Source organism: Marmota monax, unplaced genomic scaffold, assembly GCF_021218885.2.
Source record: "Marmota monax isolate L192 unplaced genomic scaffold, Marmota_monax_Labrador192_F-V1.1 WCK01_AAM20220418_F8-fsc00090, whole genome shotgun sequence".
Lineage (NCBI taxonomy): Eukaryota > Metazoa > Chordata > Mammalia > Rodentia > Sciuridae > Marmota > Marmota monax.
The window spans coordinates 2,202,803-2,224,226 of NW_026695219.1; the positions used below are offsets into that span (position 1 = coordinate 2,202,803).

Below are 21,424 nucleotides of genomic sequence, written 5' to 3' on the forward strand. Positions count from 1 at the left end.
TACAATTATCTATTGCCTATTTTTCCATTCAGTTTTTCAGTTTGGAGATTTTGTCTTTTCTTTGCAGTTTTGCTTGTTCATTTTTGCTTTATGTATTTTGAAGCTGTGTTTTTAGGTACATATATAGTTAGAATTATTGTTTTTCTGTTGAATCAATCTATCATTATATTATGTTCCTCTTTTTTCCTGGTAATATGTCTTACTCTGAAGTCTAAGTTGTCTGATTTAAGTACAGCTACTTCAGCTTTATTTTGATTAGTATTTGCACAGTATGCATCGTCTTTTTACTTTTAAGCTGAATGTGTGTTTATATTTTAGGCAGGTTTCTTCTAGAGAGCACAGAGTTTAACTTCATCAAGTCTAACATCCTGGCATGTCATTGTAGTATGGAGTAATGTAATTATGGTTGGGTTTAATTTATCATCTTTGGATTGTTCATCTACTATTTGTCTTAGCTATTGTTTTTCCTTTTTTGCTCTTACCCCTTGTTTCCTATGGGTTAGTTGAGTATTTTTTTTAATATTTAATTTTATTCCCACCATGAATTATAATGCTCTACATCTTTGTTTTATATTTTCAGTAGTTACTCTAGTGTTTTGCCCTTTTAATTTGTCAAATGAAATTGTAAGAACTTTTTCATTTGGTGCAAGAACTCTACAACAATACACTCTCATTCTCCTTCCTGTGCTATTTGGTATTGTTGTCATTTATTTTACTTCTACATATATTATAACCAAAATAATATCTTATCCTACTTTATCTATTTAAGTCAGTTACCTTTAAGGGAATTTTAAAATAAGAAAGAAACATTTCATATTCATTCATGCAAGTAACATTTCCAGCTCTTTTCATTCATTTATATGTTCTTTAACTTAAATATCTAAATATTTAACTAAATAATTTCCTTGAAGTTTTTACAATGTGCAGATTTGCAGATACAGAATCTTTTTAGCATTCATTTCTTGAAATTTTTTCTTTATTTTCCTGTTTTAAAAAATATTTTCACTTACTATGAAACTCTCAGATATCAGTTGTGCTAGTCATCTTTCCATTACTGTGATAAAATATGTGAGACAACCAGTTTAAAAGATCCATGGTCACTTGGTCCTGTTGCTTTTGTCCTGTGGCAGTACAACACATCATGGCTGAATTCATGGAGAAAGAAAAGAGAGAGGGGTGGGTCCCAATATCTCCTTGAAGAGTGTGTCCCCAGTGACCTAACTTCCTTCTACTAGACCCATCTCCTAAAGAACATCACTTCTCAATAGTTCCACGTACTGACAATCAAACCTTTAACACATGGGCCTTTGAGGGACACCTTTTCAAACCATAACAATAAGTTAATTTTTTTCTTTTCACACTTTAAGATATTGTTCTCTGATTTTCCGCATGCATGATTTCTGATGAGAAATCTGTATTCATTTTTTATTGTTATTATAACAATTTATGAGAAACTCAGTGGCTTTAAAATAACACAATTTATTTTCTTATAATTCTGGTGGTCAGAAACCCAAAATGGGTAAAAGTGATAATGTTGTTAACAAGGCTGTGTACCTTCTGGAGGCTGCAGAGAAGATTCTATGTCTTTGCCTTTTTTCAGATTCTTCTAAAGAGCATTTGGCTCTGTTTAGGCAGAAAATTTAAATAATGTGTGACTCAATTTTTTTACCCATAAAAGTCTGTTTTTAAGCCTTCTTAGGCTATTCTAGAGTATCCTTCAGACTTTTGATATTTCAATTCCAGTAATAAGGATTTCCCTCTGCTGGGGTCTCTAATAACCATCCTACCCTAGGTCATCCATAGCTTTCCACTCTGGTTCTTCTGACGTCAAACATCTCTTGACCCTGAAAGGGTTTGGGAATTGTACAACTTATTTAATTCCTTGGTTGTTCTTTGCTTAGACTTGTGGCGTTTCTCTACATACATATGCCACTTTATACCTAGCAAAACGTCAAGAAGACCTCACTATAGACTTCTGACCCTTCTTTTCTGCAAGGATATTTCTTTTCTGGACCTCTGTCCTCCAATTTTCATGCACTTCAACCTCCTTAAACTGTTATTTATTGTGAAAGCCCACAAGCCTTGTTGACTTATGTGGGCTTTCCCTCCCAGGACCCACAGTCTGGAAATTATCTTTACACAGAAATCCAGGAAGATCGAAGGGCTCAACAGAGATCAGAGTCCTGTGCTGCCTGTTGTTCAGTATAAGAAAACTGTTATTTAGGTTTTGGGTTTTTTTTTTTTTTTTCTTGTGGTGCTAGGGATTGAACCCAAGGCATTGTGCATGCATGAGAAGCACTGTACCAACTAAGCTATATCCTCAACCCTGTTATTTAGCATTTTTTATCAGGTTTTCCTACTGATTACAGCAAGAGAATAAGTTTGGTCCTTGGGGAGCGCAGAAGTGGAAGTTTCTTTCCACAAATTTGAATGGAGCTCAGATCAATCTCCTTTGCTTTGATGATGATAGCATCCAGACCATAAGAGGCAGGACCTTCCTCTGTGCACAGATTCCCATCTTGTTTCCTTTGTGTCTTCTTGACGCTGTGGACAGTGGAGGACTTTTGCTTTTCAGCCTTTTTTCTTTCTGTGTTTACCCTCTCCAGTCTCTCCTCCTTGACTTGCTTCCATATTATTCATTGTTTCCAAACTCCAATGCATTGCCTTGTTTTTCCCTCTGACTTGTCAGAGAAAAGTAGGCAAATGGGTATTTCACTTGACTGAGCTAAGCAGCTCTACACGTTATAGCTGCAGGAGTCTGAATCCTGTCTCTCTCATTTAGTGTTCCTAATGTCTGGGGCAAGTTTCTTAACTGCTGGTTTCCTGATTGTAAAAGGAATAATTCTAATTCTTTTCCTCTAGCCATGTGTGATTGTGGGTTCTTATACATAAAGAATTAGAATAGTAATATCTGCATCTACCTTAGCATTCCCATTGACACATCTCTATAAACATCTACACACTTTACTATGAATTTCTGTCTTTCCATCTATCATTTTCTTGAAGGAAAAGATTGTAATGATGTGTATTTGTACACGAGTCCCAACAAAGTACTCCAAAAATATACTAGAGGCTCAAATGTGGGTTGAAATACTGTCATGTTCTGTGGTTTCTGTTTCTAGGATTGAAATGCCGTAGCCTTAAAGCATTGTTTTGTCAAGTAAAATTAGGAAGAAAAGTACACATATCAGGAAAAGTTGTTTTTAGTTTTCAGATTTTTCTTCCAAGCAGTTTGTGTTTTCACATTTTGGATCTGCAAGTTGGAATTGTTAGTATTGCTTTTCAAATTAAAAGTTCAGTCTTACAACATGCGTTAGCCTATTTTTGGTTAAAAAACTCATAGAGCTGGGCATGGTGGTGCACACCTGTAATTCCAGGAGGATCACAGGTTCAAAGCCAGCTTCAGCAAAATTGAGGCACTAAGCAACTCAGTAAGACCCCGTGTCTAAATAAAATACAAAAACAGGCTGGGATTGTGGCTTAGTGGTCGAGTGCCCCTGAGTTCAGTCTCCGGTACCCAAAAAAAGAAAAAACAACAACAAAAAAAAGTTTTGTTTCCTCTGAAAGATCCAAATTTAAGTTCATTTTGGTATTCATGAGTATGCTGGATTTATCTTCTTCAGTAGAATGGTCATTTTTTGATAAAGAAAAGAGATGGAGTTGGTCTTAGATGTGTCTGTATTTTTATGCCATGTTAGTGAAAGTCCATCAGATTTTCTTCTTCTGTTTGTAGAACAATGTAGAGCTCTTGGGTATTATTGGCTATAAAAAAATAGGTGGAGTCAACAAAAAATTTTCTATTTGAAAATCAACAACTAAAGAGTAAAAAGTACACTGTAGTGTCTAAAGAATGTGAAACTCATTATATATATGTGTGTGTTAATATATATACAAACACACACACATACACACACACACACACATATATATATATATACATACACTGTTTTTTTCATATTCAAAACATTTTTAGGTTTAAAATGAAAATTTAGAAAGAAATTTCACTGAGGATCACTTCAATAAGTACATCAGGCTGACTGATAATAATGCTTGACTTTCCTGTATTTTAGATTTGGCTAGAAGCCACATATAGCAAATTTTTGAAGTATGCAACATTTTTTATTGTGTCTATTTCTTGAGTTTTAATTGCAAATGTTTATATTTTATTTATATACACCAATATTTCTATATATAAAAGTGGTGTATATTTCTATTATAAAGCTGAGGTAATCCTCAGAATTAACTGAAAAGCATTTAAAAAGACTACATTGCAATTTAATACCTCCTAGATATTAGCTTTATTCCTCCCAGGAGTATTCCACATCATTTGTTTTATTGTCCTAAGAACATTTGCAGCACAAAGGAAAGGATTCCCTAAGTCTATTTCTTTTGCTATCTAAGGAAAGATATTCTGATAGTCATACTCTGCCTGACATATATAAACTAACTAAATTTACTTGACTTTTAGTTCATTGTCAAAAGGAGGAGTGTCTCCAAAGCCTGAAAACTAAAGCAATATATCTGCAGTTAAATGACAACTTTAAATGACTCAGAGGAAAGGCACTGCATCTGTCTAAAAAATAACCCATACTGGCTGCACTTAAAAGCAACTGAAATGCACATTCATAGCTAATTATAAACAAAAACTAGTTAACACTTTAAATAAAAGGAAAAATAGCAAAAAGATTTAGAGCCTAGACAAGCAGATGAAAGGGTTCTGAGTTGCTTTCCATCTGATATTACTCAAATGCAACTCTGTCTCCAATTACCTGGGAATATGTGGTATTCCCTCATGAAAGCTCAAGATCAGAGAGGGCGTCCATTCCGTGCCTCTGCTTACTCAGAGTCATTTGGAACAAGTTCAGCAGAAATATTTCACATTGCAAAAGAGTCTGGAGCCAGACAGCGACTACAGACACTAATCACAGGGTCAAAATAGTAACTTAGTAGGACAGCAACCACCAGGAAATATTTGTGGAGGCAGAGATTTGAGGGAGGAAGTATTAGTCCTGCGGGGGGAGACATCAGTGAATGCTGTGGTGCTGAGATAGGACCATTAAAATGCTGTTTTAACCAGTTGCATGTTCCATGGCATAGGGTCATGATTGCTAGTGATCTCTGGTGAGATCAGACTTAAAGGAGTATCTTATACCTTAGTTCTAAAATAAACGAATAGATAGAAAGAAAAGTACCCAAATAAATAAAGGTTGCTTCCTAAAATGTTCGGTGTTTCTCAATTCAATGTTCTAAGCTTAGGCTTTCCCTGCCCTAAATTGCAGATGTCTAACAGTTGACATTGGGAGTTAAGAATGACAGTTGTAAGGTTCTCATTAAAATCTAAGGTCCCAGTTTGCTGCTGAAGGAACAGTAATTGACTGATTGACTTCTGTAAGTCTAGTTCTCTACAGTTTTAGTCTATTAAAAAATAAGAGATAGTAAGTTTCTCTGTACAAACCACTTTTTACTGTGCCTTATTTTTTTCCCCTTAAATTACTTCACCTTGTTCTTTCCATGGTCAGTAGAGAACCAACTGCTTTCTTGATTCTCACTCCACTACGAATTCTGTTTTCAGTAGACTTATTCTTAGAACATTTTCTTGGCAGTGGATCTCAAATATCAGGATATGAGTAGTTACCATTATATGTTTAGAATAAGAAGAGCTGCTTCAGAGGAGCATTGCAAATTTTCTTTAAAAATCATTTTATCTTTTAGATTTTAGCAAGTCCTCCTTAAATTTATTAAATTACCTTGTAGCAATTTGATTTACTGCTATGTCTTAAAAATAAAAATTCTTAGAAGCTGTTAGTCTCTGCTTATACTTGTAGGCATGGGAAGTAATCTGTGTTAAGTCTATTAAAACAGGTACACACGCACATTGAGTAGAAAGAAATTTTACAATTATTGCCAGAGTTTGTAAAGTTCTTGGCCATAATTGTTCTATACTGACATAAAGAAGCACCCTCATTTTACCAAAGTATATCTTTAGTTCTACATCTAGATTTTTTATAGAAGAATGAAAAAGTGAGATTTGTGGTGCTGCTCAAATGGGAGGCTTTTCACATTTTGGCAGCAACACATCCCTGTCCCTTCTCATAGTAAAAGTGGTATGGAAATGAGATGAAGGGAACTTCAGAAAGAGTATTATAATGCACCAGGCAATTTATACATTATCTCATGAATCATCTGCACTACCAAGTTCATTGTACCATTACTCATGATTACCAAGAAATGGAAACAACCCAAGTGTCCATCAATTGATGAATGAATTTATAAAAAGTACATGTACACAAGGGATACTTTTGGCTATAAAAAATTAATGAACTCCTCCTGTAGGGCAACATGAATGGAACTGGAGATCATCATGTTCAGTGAAATAAGCCAGCAGAAAGACATACTGTGTGATTCCACTCAGTTGTGGAATCTAAAAAAGTTGATCTCAAACTGGTGGTGACCAGAGCCTGGGGAGAACAGTGGGAGTGAGGACTGGGACAAGATTGATCATCGGGTACTAATTTACAGTTAGATAGGAGCAAGAAGTTCTGATGTGCTCTTGCACAGTAGAGTGACTACAGATAAAGATAACAACCAGGCTCGGTGCACAAGCCTGTAATCCCAGCCGCTTAGGAGTCTGAGGCAGGAGGATAGTAAGTTCAAAGCCAGCCTCAGCAATTTAGTAAGACACTGAGCAACTCAGTGAGACCCTGTCTGTAAATAAAATATTTTTTTAAAGGATTGGGGATGTGGCTCAGTGGTTAAGAGCCCCTGGGTTCAATCCTTGTCACCAAAGGAAAAAAAGATAACATACTATATAGTTCAAAAGGCTAGAAGGAAGGATTTTGAAATCTTTTTGCCATAAAGAAATAACAAATAAGGAGGTAGATATGTTTAACTTGACATAAACATTACACATGTACATGTATCAAAACATTATATGATACCTATTAATATGTACAATTTTTATGTTTTTATGTATCAATTAAAAATAAATTTAGGGCTGAGATGTAGCTCAGTGGGAAAGCGTTTGCCTAGCATTCACAAAGCCCTGGGTTCAATCCCCAGTTCCCAAAAAGAAAGAATCCCACCCCCCAAGAAAAGTAAACAATGTAAAAAAATAAATAAATTTAGCCGAGCATGGTGGCACACTGCATAATCCCAGCAGCTCAGGAGGCCAAGACAGGAAGATAGTGAGTTCAAAGCCAGCCTCAGTAATGGTGAGGTGCTAAGCAACTCAGTGAGACCTGTCTGTACATAAAATACAAAATAGGGCTGAGGTTGTGGCTCAATGGTTGAGTGCCCCTGAGTTCAAACTCTCATACCCCCTCCAAAAACTAAAATAAAATTAACAAATTTACTTTCTTCACTTAAAAAAAAAAAAAGTATGCCAGATGTAGTAGCACAGGCCCATAATTCCAGCTACTTTGGAGGCTGAGGCAGGAGGATCACAAGATCCAGTACAGCTTCAGTAACATAGTAAGACCCTGTCTCAAAATAAGTAAAAAGGACTGAGAATGTAACTCAATGCTAGAGCGCTTGCCTTATCAAGCACATGGCCCTGGACTCAGTCTCCAGTATGGGGAATAAAAGAAAGCAACTCAATGAAAAAGTATTATCCTATTTTAATGATGAAAAAAAATGTATCAAAGTGATGTTCAGTTATTAGAATCTATCACAATTTAGTAGGCTAAGCTTCAATTCAAACCCAGGTTTTTCTGATTGAAAATCTGATATTCAACACCCAAATATTGTCCCTAATAGGATCCGGAAATGTAAGGCAGAGTGGTAAGGACACATTGCATGGGAAATAGAGAGTGTAATTTTTGTGGTATCAGGTGCAGGAGAGGCAGCTGCCCACCGAGACTTGAACTCTGGCTGGCCCTAGGGCAGAGGAGTTATCAAGCAACTCTGTGGAAGATGGTCAAGGCTACTTAGGAGGCTCTGGCACAGGATGCACTGGTGATCTGATGCTAACTTGAAGACCACTACAAACCAATTCTGTGTCTATTTGTCTTTTTATGTTCTTCTTTAGCTTTCCTATGGTAATCTTGATTATGATTAGGTTTTTTGTTGGTCTTTTTTTCTCCTTTTGAGGTGCTAAAGATCAAGACCAGGGCTTTATATGTGCTATGCTAGTGTTCTATCCCTAAGCAACACTCCCAGCCCAGTATTGTTGATTGTGAACCACTAGAAAGCTGTAATCCTCATTCAATGTGGCAAAAAAAAAATGAAAAAAAAAATGAGCTATACATTCTAAAAGAAGGGGGAAACTTATATTATTTGAAATGGAAAATGAAATCTTTTATATCTCTTATATAATTAATTTAGCATACTTATTTTGATCAGTTTTATCAACAGCAGATTATAAATATGTAGGAAACTATTGCTAAAAAGAACACTATCTTTCAAAACCATTTGTCATGTGTGGCATTAGAAATTAAATGCAAATAATTTTTGTATTTCTGAAAAAAAAATGTGAGGAAATTAAAAATTCATACTAAGGTATTATGTTGCAGATTTTAAAAATCACCTTATTTTCTATGTCATTTTTAGCAAAGTTGTGATTGGATGTCTGTGCTTATAACAGTGGTGGCACACAGTATGTATAAGTTTTTCCTCAAACTGAAAAATGCAGTTGGACTAAGATTTTGGTCTGTGCTCCCTAAATGAATGACAGATTTATTCATTTTTTATTCCAAATTATGTTTTAATTTTCACTGATGAAATAACATTTCAGTTTAGTGGATTCATCTGCACTACCTAAAGCAAACACATCCTGCACCTATCACTAAGTGAACATCCTGAGCATGTTTAAAAGAATTGTGGCAACAAAACCTTCATGGTGCATTTATACAAACAGCATGTTAAAAATAGGTATTTCAGTGTGTCCAGAAAAAAAGAATTGTCCCTCAACTTTTCAGAATTTTTTTTTCCTAAGATTTCCATACAAAGGAAAATCTGTTAGGTTCATTGAATTGTTGACTCTTCATCAAGAGTTGAAAGTCTAATGCTCTTTCTTTGATCTCTAATTTGACTGTTTATCAAAGCTGATTACGGTTTGAATATACAAATCCCCTAGCTTGAAAATCATGTAAAAATAATGGAGAGTAAAGAATTTTTAAGTAGTCTCTGTTGTTCTAATTTGGCTTTATGATTGCAATATAGCAATTAGATTTGGTAAAAGGATCTGTTTTTATGTTTTGTTCCTTTGGTACGAATCAATCTTCTGCCACATTGGATCAAAGTGGTATTGTTTGAAAGCCAAACTTGCCATGTACTGAAGTAAGAGCTGTTTTGGTATACATTCAAAAGGAATCATTGTGAATAAGTGAAACCTAGTTTATTCCAATTACCCTAATTTAAGGGCTTATGTTTTCTGGAAAGCTACAAGTTTGTGTTCTCTTTATCTGCATATAAAGTTGAAACATAATAAAATAGAAGTTGACTTAGTTAAACACAATTATGGATTATATCACTTAAACAATTTTAAGATCTTCAATTCTAAAATTTCATAGCACATTTATTGTCTCCACTAATTATTGGAGGCGCTATGCTAGATATTTTATGTATATTAACAGATCAATCTGTTTGCCAAAGACAACACAGCTAATTTTAATGACAGAATAAGGAATAGGGTACGAATCTCTAGCATATCATTCTTTTATGTTTTTAAGTTTCATAAATAATTTTCTTGAATCTTCTAAAATAGTCCAGAAATTCTGTCTTCCAATCTCAGTCTTATTCTTTGTATTTTAAAAAGATTTTTTTTAAAAAAAGTCCTTCCTGATAGTGGTATACATTGTGGTGCTTTTGTTATTTTCCCTTAAACAAACTTTATGTGGTTCTAGAATTGTTTTAGGTAGAAAATCATTTTTTTAATGCTAGGTAGGCCAGAGCAGATTTTATAAGACTGGAATCATTTCCAAGTAAAATCATGGAACATTGATTCTGGGTTTTTTTGTTTTGTTTTGTTTTAAATCTGATTAATGACTGACTTGTAAATTTATATAAACAATCTAAAATACAAAAAGGGAAAGGGAGGAGACAATGGAAATGGGAGAAGGGTAAGGAAAGAAGAAGAAAGGGAGGAAAGAGGGAGGGAAGGAGCAAAGAGATAGTGAGAGAGAGAGAAATCCCTGTTAAATTTTGACAATTCTGGCAAAGAGTGGCAGTATGACACTTAGTTATAACTTTGTAGATACTGCACAGACCTTTGAGAAAACACTGTCCTGAAGTTGTAAAACATTAACCAGCCAAAGCTGTACTATTGTGTTTTAAGTAGTGATAAAGATACTTTGACAATTGCTAAAGAGACCATGGGTTTTCTTTTGTGCACAGTTCCTGGTTTTTAATAATCCATTGGCCCTGGTCCACTTTGTCTTCTGATGTCTCCAAATGGCCCCAAGTGTGGCCCAGAGGGAAATGATTATAAAAAGACAACTTCTTCATTTACTAGTTCCAGGATTTTTAAAATTTGTTCTTTTGTTTTGTTTGTTTGTTTACTTTTTATTTTATAGCTCAGTGATTTTCAAACCGTGAGTCACCAACTAGGAAATTAATTGAACAGGTCAAGACTAATTTTTTTATTCTAATAAAACAGACTGAAAATAGCAGTGTCTTTGGAATTTTTTTCCCCAAAATATAAGTGTGTGTATGTGAGAGAGAGGGGTCGGGGGATGGGGGTAGGTATGGAATAATACATAAAACAGTGTAATGCTAATTTTACACAATGGAATTTGTAGGTGATTTTAAGCAATTTGAAATATTAATCTCCTTTCCAAATTTGATTTCTGAGTTTGTGTCAGGCTATCATTCTTTGTATTTAAACAATTAAAGCAAATAAATGGGTACATTATCACACTACCACAAAAGGGAGAGTTTTAGATAAAATAAGATTATGATTTTTCACTGGTGATCTGTTACAATTGGTACAATCTGAACACAATTGTAAAGAGTTCAGAATTCTCACCATAGCTCCATAGAAGGTTAGATGGTTTCTCTCCCCTCCTTTTTTTTTGGGGGGGGGGGTCCTGGGCATTGAACCTGGGGGCACTTTCCTCCTGAGCCACATCCCCAGCCCTTTTATTTTTTATTTTGAGACACAGTCTCACTAAGTTACTTAGGGCATCACTAAATTGCTAAGGCAACTTGTAATCCTCGAACTTGTAATCCTCCTGTCTCAGCCCCCCAATTGCTAGAATTACAAGCTTGAGCCACCACACCCAGCTATGTAGTTTCTTAACTTCATGTTTGTACTTTTGCTTGAGAGAATTATTTTCAGCTAATTATTGACATGTAAACCCTGACACATTTGACGTAAACATAAAATTAGTGTTTTCATTTCTCAAGTTAGTATAAAAATAATACTAATAATATAAATAAATTATTTAGAACCTAAAAATGTTCTAAACTGTATAATCTTTTCAATCATACGACATTTAAGGATTTAAAATCCATACTCAACTTCTGGTTGGAGTACATAAGAATTAAGACAAATAAAATAAACTGGGCATAATGGCATATACCTGTAATTCTAGGAGGCTGAGACATGAGGATCACAAGTTCAAAGCCAGCCCCAGCAGGGACTCAGCGAGGAACTAAGCACCTTAGTGAGACTCTGTCTCTAAATAAAATAGGGCTGGGGATGTGGCTCAGTGGTTGATTACCCCTGTGTTCAATTCCCAGTGTCAAAAAAAATTAAAATAAATTTCATTTTTTAAATATGTTTTGCCTGAGATTATGTACTGTTTATTACATCCTTTCCTTTTCTTGCATTTTCAGCTAAAATTGACCAAGAGGCAGAGGAGACTTCACTGACAGAAACTCATAAATGGTGAGAAATTGCCTTCCTTTAATATAATATTTCCTCTAAGAATAGACTTGTAAAGTTCTTAGTATATTTCATTCCAAGGAACCAATTATTAGTTTAATTCTTATTTTCATATGTTAAATAAAACTAATGGTGTATTTGAATTTCTCAATAAATTTCTGAATTTTATTTTTATGACTCTGGATGATGTAAAATTCTGCTGAATATCAGATTATTGGGATTAGCACCTTCTCTTTCAAATAGGATTTAGGACTAAGGTAATACAAGAAAATGCAAGGTAGTAGGAACCTACTTCAAGCATAAAAATTGAGGGGGTAGGAATGATGGTAGTATGAATTGGACATTATTACCCTGTGTGCATATATGGTTAGACGACCTGTGTAACTCTACATCATGTACAACCAGAAGAATAAGAAGTTATTATACTCCATTTATGTACAATGTGTCAAAATGCATTCTATTGCCATGTATAACTAATTAGAACAAAAAAGATTCAATCAAAAATTAAAATTTTGAAAAAAAATAAAAGTTGAAGGGTTTTGTAATGAAAAACTATTGAATTTCTATAATCAAAAGTAACTTCTAGGGAGGAAGCTAAGAGATTCCCTGGGATACATTTTCACTTCCATAATGGAAATTTACAATCAAAGGCCAGCATAGAAAAGTATCTCAAGGGGCTGGGGTTGTGGCTCAGCGGTAGAGCACTCACTTAGCACGTGCAAGGCCCTGGGTTCGATCCTCAGCACCACATAAAAATAAATAAACAAACTAAAGGTTTTGAGTACAACTAAAAAATAAATATTATTAAAAAAAGAATCTCAGGAATCTCTCTGCTTTGCTGCCTCATGATGTATTCTTCTTTTTATCTATATTATGTATTAGTCAGGGTTCCTCAGAAAAATAGAACCAATTAGAGATATATGTGGGTTGGAGGGTGTCAGAGAGAGATTTATTTTCAGGAATTGGCTGGTATGAGTATAGAGGCTGGTAAGTCTAAAATTAGTCAGCAGGCTGGCAGGCTGGCAATTCCAGTAGGACTGATGTCGCAATCTTGAGTTTGAATGCAGTCTGGAGACAGAATTCCTTCCACTCAGGAACCTCAGTCTGAAGCCTTCAACTGACTGGATGAGACCCAGCCATGTTATAAAGAGGGATCTGCTTTTCTTAATTTCTACTGATTTAGATGTTAACCACATCTAAAAACTGCCTTCACAACAACTAGACTGGTGTTTGACCCAAAACTATGTATTATAACCTAACCAAGTTGACATAAAATTAACCATCATACCCTTTAAAGAGAATCTGATTATTCTTGAGGGAAAAAATTCATTGAAGAGGTTCTTTTTCATTACTTTATTAGGCAAGATCCTTATATTCTGTGCACAGATATCACACATTTAGTAGTTCTCAAGTTGATAGAAAACATTATCTTAGACAAATTGTTCATAATTGGTCATTTTCTATGGAAATCAAAAACTGAGCTCAAGACCTTAAATCATAACAGATTTCAGTTAGTTGCATGAAAAAAATATACTGGCTAATGATGAAATTGTTAGTAAAGTAGCCATTTTTTATAATTAAACAAGTCACTCTGACATTCAGAAGAGAAAATAATAATGGGTCATATGAAGCATTTGACATTTCCCCAGAGAAATAAAGAGAAATATCATTTTCTTGGCAGTCTCATGTAACCTAGGCAATGATTAATACTAATTCTGTATAGGATGACTGTGTAACCTTGGCTCCATGGCCATTGAGTCTGATTCTTGCCTCCTACAGGTGATAGCTCTATGACCCTACACCAGTACATAACCTTCAGTTATAGTACCTATTTTGTAGAAAAGGATTAAATGAGATAATCCCTAACAGAAGCTTAGTATTTAGTAAGTGATCAATAGATGTTAACGGCTGTGTTATTTTTACACCATCATTATTATTAGTATCAGCAATTAACAAAATTTTGTGGTGGAAATAGAAACCAGAGTTAGATGTTGGACTCAGTATTTGTTTTTGTTTTTCATTCTTTACATTGAATCCACTACTGGGTGCCCCGGCATGGTTATGGAGCATGAATTTTGGCATTAGACCTATATTTTGGCGTTTGCAACAAACGGCTGCTATTATAGCTGTAATGATTTACCTCTACTTGTGAATCCATGTCTTTATCTGTGGGGAAAAAAAAGAGGAGCAACACCCACATTGTAAATGTGGTGATCAGTTTATGATAAGTAAATTAAGTGATATAAAAACATATGTAAAGCACCTATATCATAGAGATTTTTCAAAATTCCCTTCCTTTATATTCACAAAAGTACCTAAGAGACCAACTTTGAGAATGAACTCTTTTCTCAACAAACATTGGATTGGCGGAAGACATATAAAAGAGTCACTTACCAGTTCTAGAAATTGTTCTAAGGGCATACAGCAAATAAAGGCTCATTTAATCAAGAAAATCTACTGAATCTTGGTAAGAACAGGTTGTGTTGGTGGTGTGTGAGCCATATCCCATTCCTCTCAATGTATCAAGAACTAGTTTCAAGAAAAAAGGTTGAAAAAAGTTTGGCCATAGAAAATTTGAATTTCCATATTCAAAAGTAAATCCCGGGAGTAAGTCAGGAGTTTCCACTGAATGCTCCTTTATTTCCTTTCTGACTCAATTCTCTCTTCTTCCCCATTCTCTCTATATAATCAAGGTTTCCCAGAAAAATAGAACCAATTAAAGATATGTGCATACATCTCCAATCTTACGGGAACTGCTGCAGGAACTCAAATATAGGCAGTTGTGGTCAAGCAGGCAGCAGCCCCTACTTACAACTCCAGGAGGAAGCTCTTATCCTGTGTGGACAGATCAAAAATACTGGACCCTAATACTTCCACTAGGATGGTCTATGCCAGGAAAGGTGAGGGTGGGGACCATGAAGGTTAGGGACTACCTACCTCAGCTTCTACTTGTAGAGGGTTTCCCTGTGGGAGAAGCGGCCCACTGTCTCATACCAGCTTCAGCTCTGGTATAAGTACACACAGGTTCTGATCAACAATCTTCATTTCCTTCTGAGAGGACTGATTTTATCAAAAACAGATTATATGGATTTTCATACCTATGGGCTCTGTGAAAAACTACAGAGATCTTGGTAGAGAGCGACTAAAGAGGGCTCTTGTAGTTCCATGATACAATAGCAATAGGCCAAATGGAAAATGCTTTGTAAATATAGTATACATACAGGAAAATTAATAAAATTCCTTTCAAAGCAATTTGTTAGCTTGCTTTGAAAGGAATTTTATTAATTTTTCTTTGTTGGAGTACCTTTTAAAAAAATGTCATTCCATTTAAAATGAATAAGCTTAACTTCCATGAGAAATCCAATAGAGAGAACAAGGAAAGAAGACAGTAGGAAGGATCCTTTTGGGGATCACAGTCAACCCTGGCAGTCAGGAAAACTGTGCATAAGTGTACTGTGCTGTATCCACACCCATGAGCATCAGGTTGGGATGTGGGGCAGACGTGGAGACATTCTCTAACTAGCATCAGGTTCATCAATATATGTTATAAGCCTTTCTAGTATTAAAGGCTTTCACACAACTTCTGACCAATCTTGACGGGTTGGCCGATAAATTACTCTGACCCGGAGAAGCGAGACTGAACAATAAAATCACCTACTACAGTCCTACATACCATGTAGCTACTATTGACAAAATAAGTATATCAGCATCAGCTGAATTAAGTGCTTCTCCTAGGATTGTTCATGTGAAATGCTTCTGCCTGGTGTGCTGAGGGTTCCACTCAGCCAGGCTGGCTGGCTCTTCTCATGCATTTGAAGGAATGATGGATTTTGACCTGCATTCTAAAGTCTGGGTCTCCTTTTCCCTACGAGGCTTGACTGTTTCATATACCGCTTCATCCCCAACAGTGAATAACCAAATATGCTCTCTATCTATATAAACATCTTAAGGATTCAAAGCTATGGTTGTTTATGGCACTCTTCTTTGTGCTTGAATTAACCAAAAGTTTCTTTACCTTCCCTCCCTGCCACCCCCCAACCCCAACCAGAACTGAAAGAAAACACACAATCAGTTTATTTGATCTCTAAATATTTCATTTGCCTCAACAAGGCCTTAAGGGAGACAAGAACCAGAAATATGTATTTATTCAGGCCTATGATTTCTCAGTCTTCCTTCTATTTGCTTATTCTTATTATGTTCTATGTATCATGGTGTCATAAACCAGGTGAAATCCATTTTGGAGGTAAGATGGTATATTAAAAAAAAAAAACTGATGCTACCTGGTTTGCTTGCTTAAACTGATCTTCAGTTTCCACACTTCTATTAGCCCTTTTACCTTGAAACAGAAAATAAACAGGGAAATTTCAGTTGTATGATTATATTGAAAAACCTCCCAATCCAAAGAATTTTCTGGTGAGGTGCTTCCCCCACCCCTCAACTTCAGTGATGTTATTAATGCTCAAGAAGGTTTACATTTACTTTATACCCTGTGACAAGAGACTCAGTGTCAAATTGATGACCAATGTAAGTGCTTTGATTTTTTGAAATGAGAGTCATTTACAGAATATTGTGACTGCTGAGTGAATCTATCAAATGCCTTTAGGATCAAAAGATGATAGTCACTAAACAACCCTTTCTGTACCAAAAGATGTTGCCCAAAGGTTTTGAGGCAATTTAGTATTTCATATGCTCACCCAGGTTACTATTCTATGAAAGAAAGCAGGATTGTGTGGTCAGGGCCCTGACATTTCCTCTGAACCAGCTCTGTCATTCCAGAATGCAACTGAATAAACCACAAAGAGCCTTGGCCTCATTTGTAAAAGGGACAGAACCTCATCCTTCCTTTTTATCCTTTTGGTCTGGGAGAATGGAATGGCTCTCCTTTGCTGTTCATAAGCTTCTTGGAGTATGGCTGATAGGAGGCCTTGCTACCAAAGCTTTTTCATGTGCAAATGCTTTGTAAATATAGCACACATACAGGGTTGTCATCTTGCTTGGAAAGGAATTTTATTAATTTTTCTTTGTTGTAGGGCCTTTTTAAAAAAATGTCATTCCATTTAAAATGAATAAGCTGAACTTTTATCAAGAAAATAATTAAAATTGTTTTCTATAGTAGAATATTGTATTTTCAGATCATTTTATTTTATGACTAAATAAAAACATTCAAAAGAAACAATGGTAGTATATGTTTAAAATGAGTCAGAACTTTTTCATATTTGTTAGGACAATAATTTTATGTACTAATTCTGACTGTTTAATCATGCCTTTTTCTATTAATCTAAAAAGTGGAACTTTGAATTCCTATTTCACATGAACAAAAATATATAGCTTTTGAATAAATAAGTTGACTGAACTCTTCAATTCTCCCAGAAAGTAAGGCAACGAGACAGATGAGTCTTGAACCATATCCAAAACTCAAATACAAATCGAACAAATATATTCCAATCTTCAGATGATTTTATTGGGAAGCCAAACTATCATATTGTATTACAAGATGGATTTCAGTGGAATGTTGTTAAGGTTGGCTACATTCCCACTGTGTGTGTTTATTTCAGTTTCTCATTTTATTTTTAATTAGCATACATGGCTTTCTTTAATTGTGGAGAAATATCACAAGACTGACTATGATTGTTTTTATTTTCCCACAGAATTACTTAGCATCTGTGTCAGCTCACAAGCAAAGAATGTAGAAAATTTGGATTTATCTAATAAATGGTCATTCCTTTATATCTAAATTTAAAGAGTAAGAAGGCTAAGAGTTACAAAATCAACTGTATTACACTCTGAAATCTTAATTATTTGGTAAATTATGGGTAGCTGCAGATTTTTCTTTAAATTTTTTTTTTAGTATTTCTTTGATCTCCATAGATGAAAATCATACCTTGACTTTTGACTTTTGACATGGAAAAAGAACAGGTTTCAGAAATGCTGTTTATCTACTGCTTTATTATCATTGTTTATTTCTAACATCAATAAAGATGATAGAAATAATTAAAAGTAAAATATGCATCACACTGCATCTATTGTGTTAGGTAACTTACCCTTGTCAGTTAATTTAGTTGACATTCTAGTTAAAGGAAATCAGGGTGAGTAAGGCATAATACTTGATACCCTGTGGAGTAACGTCAGAGCAACATGCATGTAACCACTCGAACTATTTTAAAGGGATATTTTTCAAGGAAGTTGGTGATTTTTCCTGTTGATGGAAACATTCATTTTTAAAGATGTTTTTATTTTTCAATAGGACATATACATGCTACTGAAAATGTTACGTAACACTGTTCTTTTTATGTTTTAGACTAGAAAACTAATCACCCTCCCCAAGAGCTGAAAACAACTAGACAGCTCAACTGTAATTAATCCTCTTTTCTTTTCTTCTATTTTTTAGTGGTAGTTGGGGGATGGTATGCATGTATTGAAGTCAGGGCCTCTTGCCTGCTAGAGATATGCTTTAGCACTGGCTACATCCTCAGTCTCTGTAACTAATCTTCTGATCACACCATAAGACTATAGTGAATTTGTTGACTAGAAGAGCAATTAGCATAATCATACAGAAGTAATAAATTACTGTTCTCTGTTTTAGCATTTTGTGATGAATGTTTTGACTGTATAGCTTACAAATATACTTAATGTACCACATAGGGTCCTTGTTTTAACTCTTAAGGAGAATACATTAGGTTCCCTTCCCTCTCCCACTTCACTTAAATATTTGCAAAGGCAGTTGAAAATAATCAGTAATCAGAGGCAAGAAATAGTAATGGAAGAAAGCACATTTATGAGAGAACTTTAAATCGCACATTTTAAAAAATAAACCCTATTTCTGCATGTAATATTGCTTGAGTGATATTTTACCAAAGCCAAGATTGCATAACAAATGAGTTGAAATGGAAAATTAATCTTTCATGCAAAATAAAAACAACAAAAAAAAAAAGGAAAGGAATGTGGGCCCAGTGGTTTCATATAGTATATAACTGTTCTTTCGTCATGGGAGAGAAAATATTTAATCCGTCCTGAACTGATGCACACATACTTTATCATGTTTAGTGACTTTGAGAGTGTCAGTTTGTAAAGTGTTTATCCAAGGAATGGACTTCTGGCACATGGATAAAATGAAAAGTGAAATGTTTAGTTCATAATAGGCATATTTTCCAGAATCTTTCTGAGTAACTATCCCAAGATGAATAGAAAGACTACAGGTCTTTGTTTATCTGGCTTATGCTGGCAGACCATGCAGGCTCCAGCCTGGTATTAAAAACTGAAGTGACATGGAATGTCTTTGCAAAACCCCTAAACAATGACATCATTCCCTTAACAATATTGATAAAGTAGAGCAAAGTTAGAGTTTGTTGGATTCTTAGTTAACTACTTCGGATCCTGCCAAAAGATTTATGTCTGGATACCCATCAGAGCAAGCCTTCCTAGGATTGATGGTAGAAACCTGTATTTCATACATTTTTCTTTCCAGGCCATGTGGCAAATTTTAGGTACAGCACTTTTCTTTCTTTGTTTTCTTCTGTGGGTGCATTATTTAAACTTTTATAAAATCCACTGACCTTTACCAGTGTGAGACTCCATGATGCTCTTTGCAGATTTGCTCACCACTTTTAATTATAAAAAGAACATTCTAGGGTGGTGGTCTCTCCTGAAATGTTTCTTGTTTGTTGACTTTAATGCATTCTGAATAGAAGAACTTAAGCACTTTCTGCTTTGGAGAATGTTAACAGATTTTCATCCAGTTTGAGTTGATAATTATATTAAAGAATTTCTCCCCTTTTAAAAAGTATGAAAATGGAAACTTCCATGTACTATAGGGGCAAGAAGATCTTTTCTGCTCCATTATTTAAAAATACATTTGGGTCTAGAGTAAGAACTGTTTCTTGAAACTATGTTCTTCTCCACGTTGAAAGAGTTTAGACCTACTATATTTTTTTCTGGGGTTCTAATCACTGTGTTCTTGAAATACATGTGGTGTTGGGGTGTAGAGGGGGAAGGTAATGCTACAAAGAAAGGATTTGTCATTTTGTCCACTATTTTGGATTTTATGAAAACAAAATTTCTATGGATAAAAGTTAATAAAGAAGCTTTCAAATGTATTTAACCATACTAACATTATTCAAGTCCATTATGGTTTACAAATTGATAAAATAACAGATACTCCAGAAAAACTAAATAAAAGCAGTTTTTAAAAATAGTCTAAAATCACTCTGACAGGGAAATATTTTTCTTGATAGAATGAAAACATGAAAGAGTAAAACAGTTGTAGATGATTTCCTCTATATACACATTTCATCAGGCAAATTGGAAATCTGCTTTAAAATATTATTATTAGAAATCATTTGGTAACTTAGATCTCTCCCAGGAGGGAGGAGGGGGCCATAGCTGGTATCCTGGTATAACAAGAAGCAAGGTGTTCTGCTTTTTTATATATCTTAGGCTTCCTTTGTTCTCCTTCTCTTATCTTTCAACCTTCCTTGTACTTGACTAGGCCAGGAAATGTGGAAATGCTAGGTGGGAAACTGGTGGGCTAAAGGGGGAAGAGCAGGATGGAGCAGCCCTGGACATATTAATTAATAACTTTCACAACTCAATGTATGGAGGGACAATTTCTGGGGCAGGTTATCTTGAAAAGGGTGTAGGAAGGGCTCTGAAGGCATTTCAATCCCTCAGGGAGCAGTCTCCAACTTCCAGGACTCACTCAAATTGGCCTCCTTGATCTGAGCTAACTCGATTTACATATCTATACCAACTGCCTATCTAAGTCTGTCTTCAATAGAACAATAAATGGCAAGCGATAAACAATATAATTGCTCGATGGCATTTTTGCTTCTTAATGTTTATCATGTGACTTGCCCCTAATGATTCAAGTCTATCTCTTTCTTGTATATATTATTGTAAATTCTTGAAAGGGTGAGTCTGATTGATCCTGAACAGGTAACATGGGCTCAGGAAGTACCCTGTCTACCCCAGCCAGAGCAGTAGGTAAGGCCATTTTTTAAAATCAATGTAAGGAAGAAAAATTGACACATCAGGAAAGATTAGTGGAACAAAAGGCCTAGAGATAGAGCTACCTTAAAAAGGGAAAATTTGGTGGAATTATTGACTGACTTTTTTAAAGTTGAATTTCATTTCATTGTATAAATATTTAGACTATAAACTCTTACATCATTTGATTTTTTGCTATTTCATACATCAAGTATGGATAAACTTGAAAAATAACATGAAGAAACTTTTTGACTGATCTGTTTACCACTTGTTTTTAAAGGCAGTATAGTTGTGAACTTAGAGCAACAGAAATTACACCTTGCAAATTTGAAATCAGAGTTGGAGGAGGAAAATAATCACATAAATTCCGACACTTTTCAGGTTGGGCATCTGCATGGAGTGTCAAGGAGGAAGATATCTATGACTTCTAAGTTGATGGCAGGCTTGTTAAATCTTTCCAGTCTTAGTTTCCTCTATTTGTTTTGAGAATTCAATATGACCATGTAAATATTGTATTTAACACTAACTAAACATGTAAATAAGTGTACAATAAACATGATTTTTAAAATTTTTTTCCTTAAAGAGTATGCATTTTTCTACTTTTCAAACATATTTCCT

General features: G+C 34.9%; 1 protein-coding gene across 1 annotated transcript in view; it reads left to right on the forward strand.

Annotated features, from left to right (window-relative positions):
- Positions 1–21,424, forward strand: part of Fmn2 (formin 2) — a 377,915-nt gene that overhangs the window by 299,377 nt on the left and 57,114 nt on the right. The window contains exon 15 of the mRNA XM_046432483.2: positions 11,776–11,827. Within this exon, the coding sequence (XP_046288439.1) occupies positions 11,776–11,827 (52 nt within the window). The remainder of the gene's footprint in view (positions 1–11,775; positions 11,828–21,424) is intronic.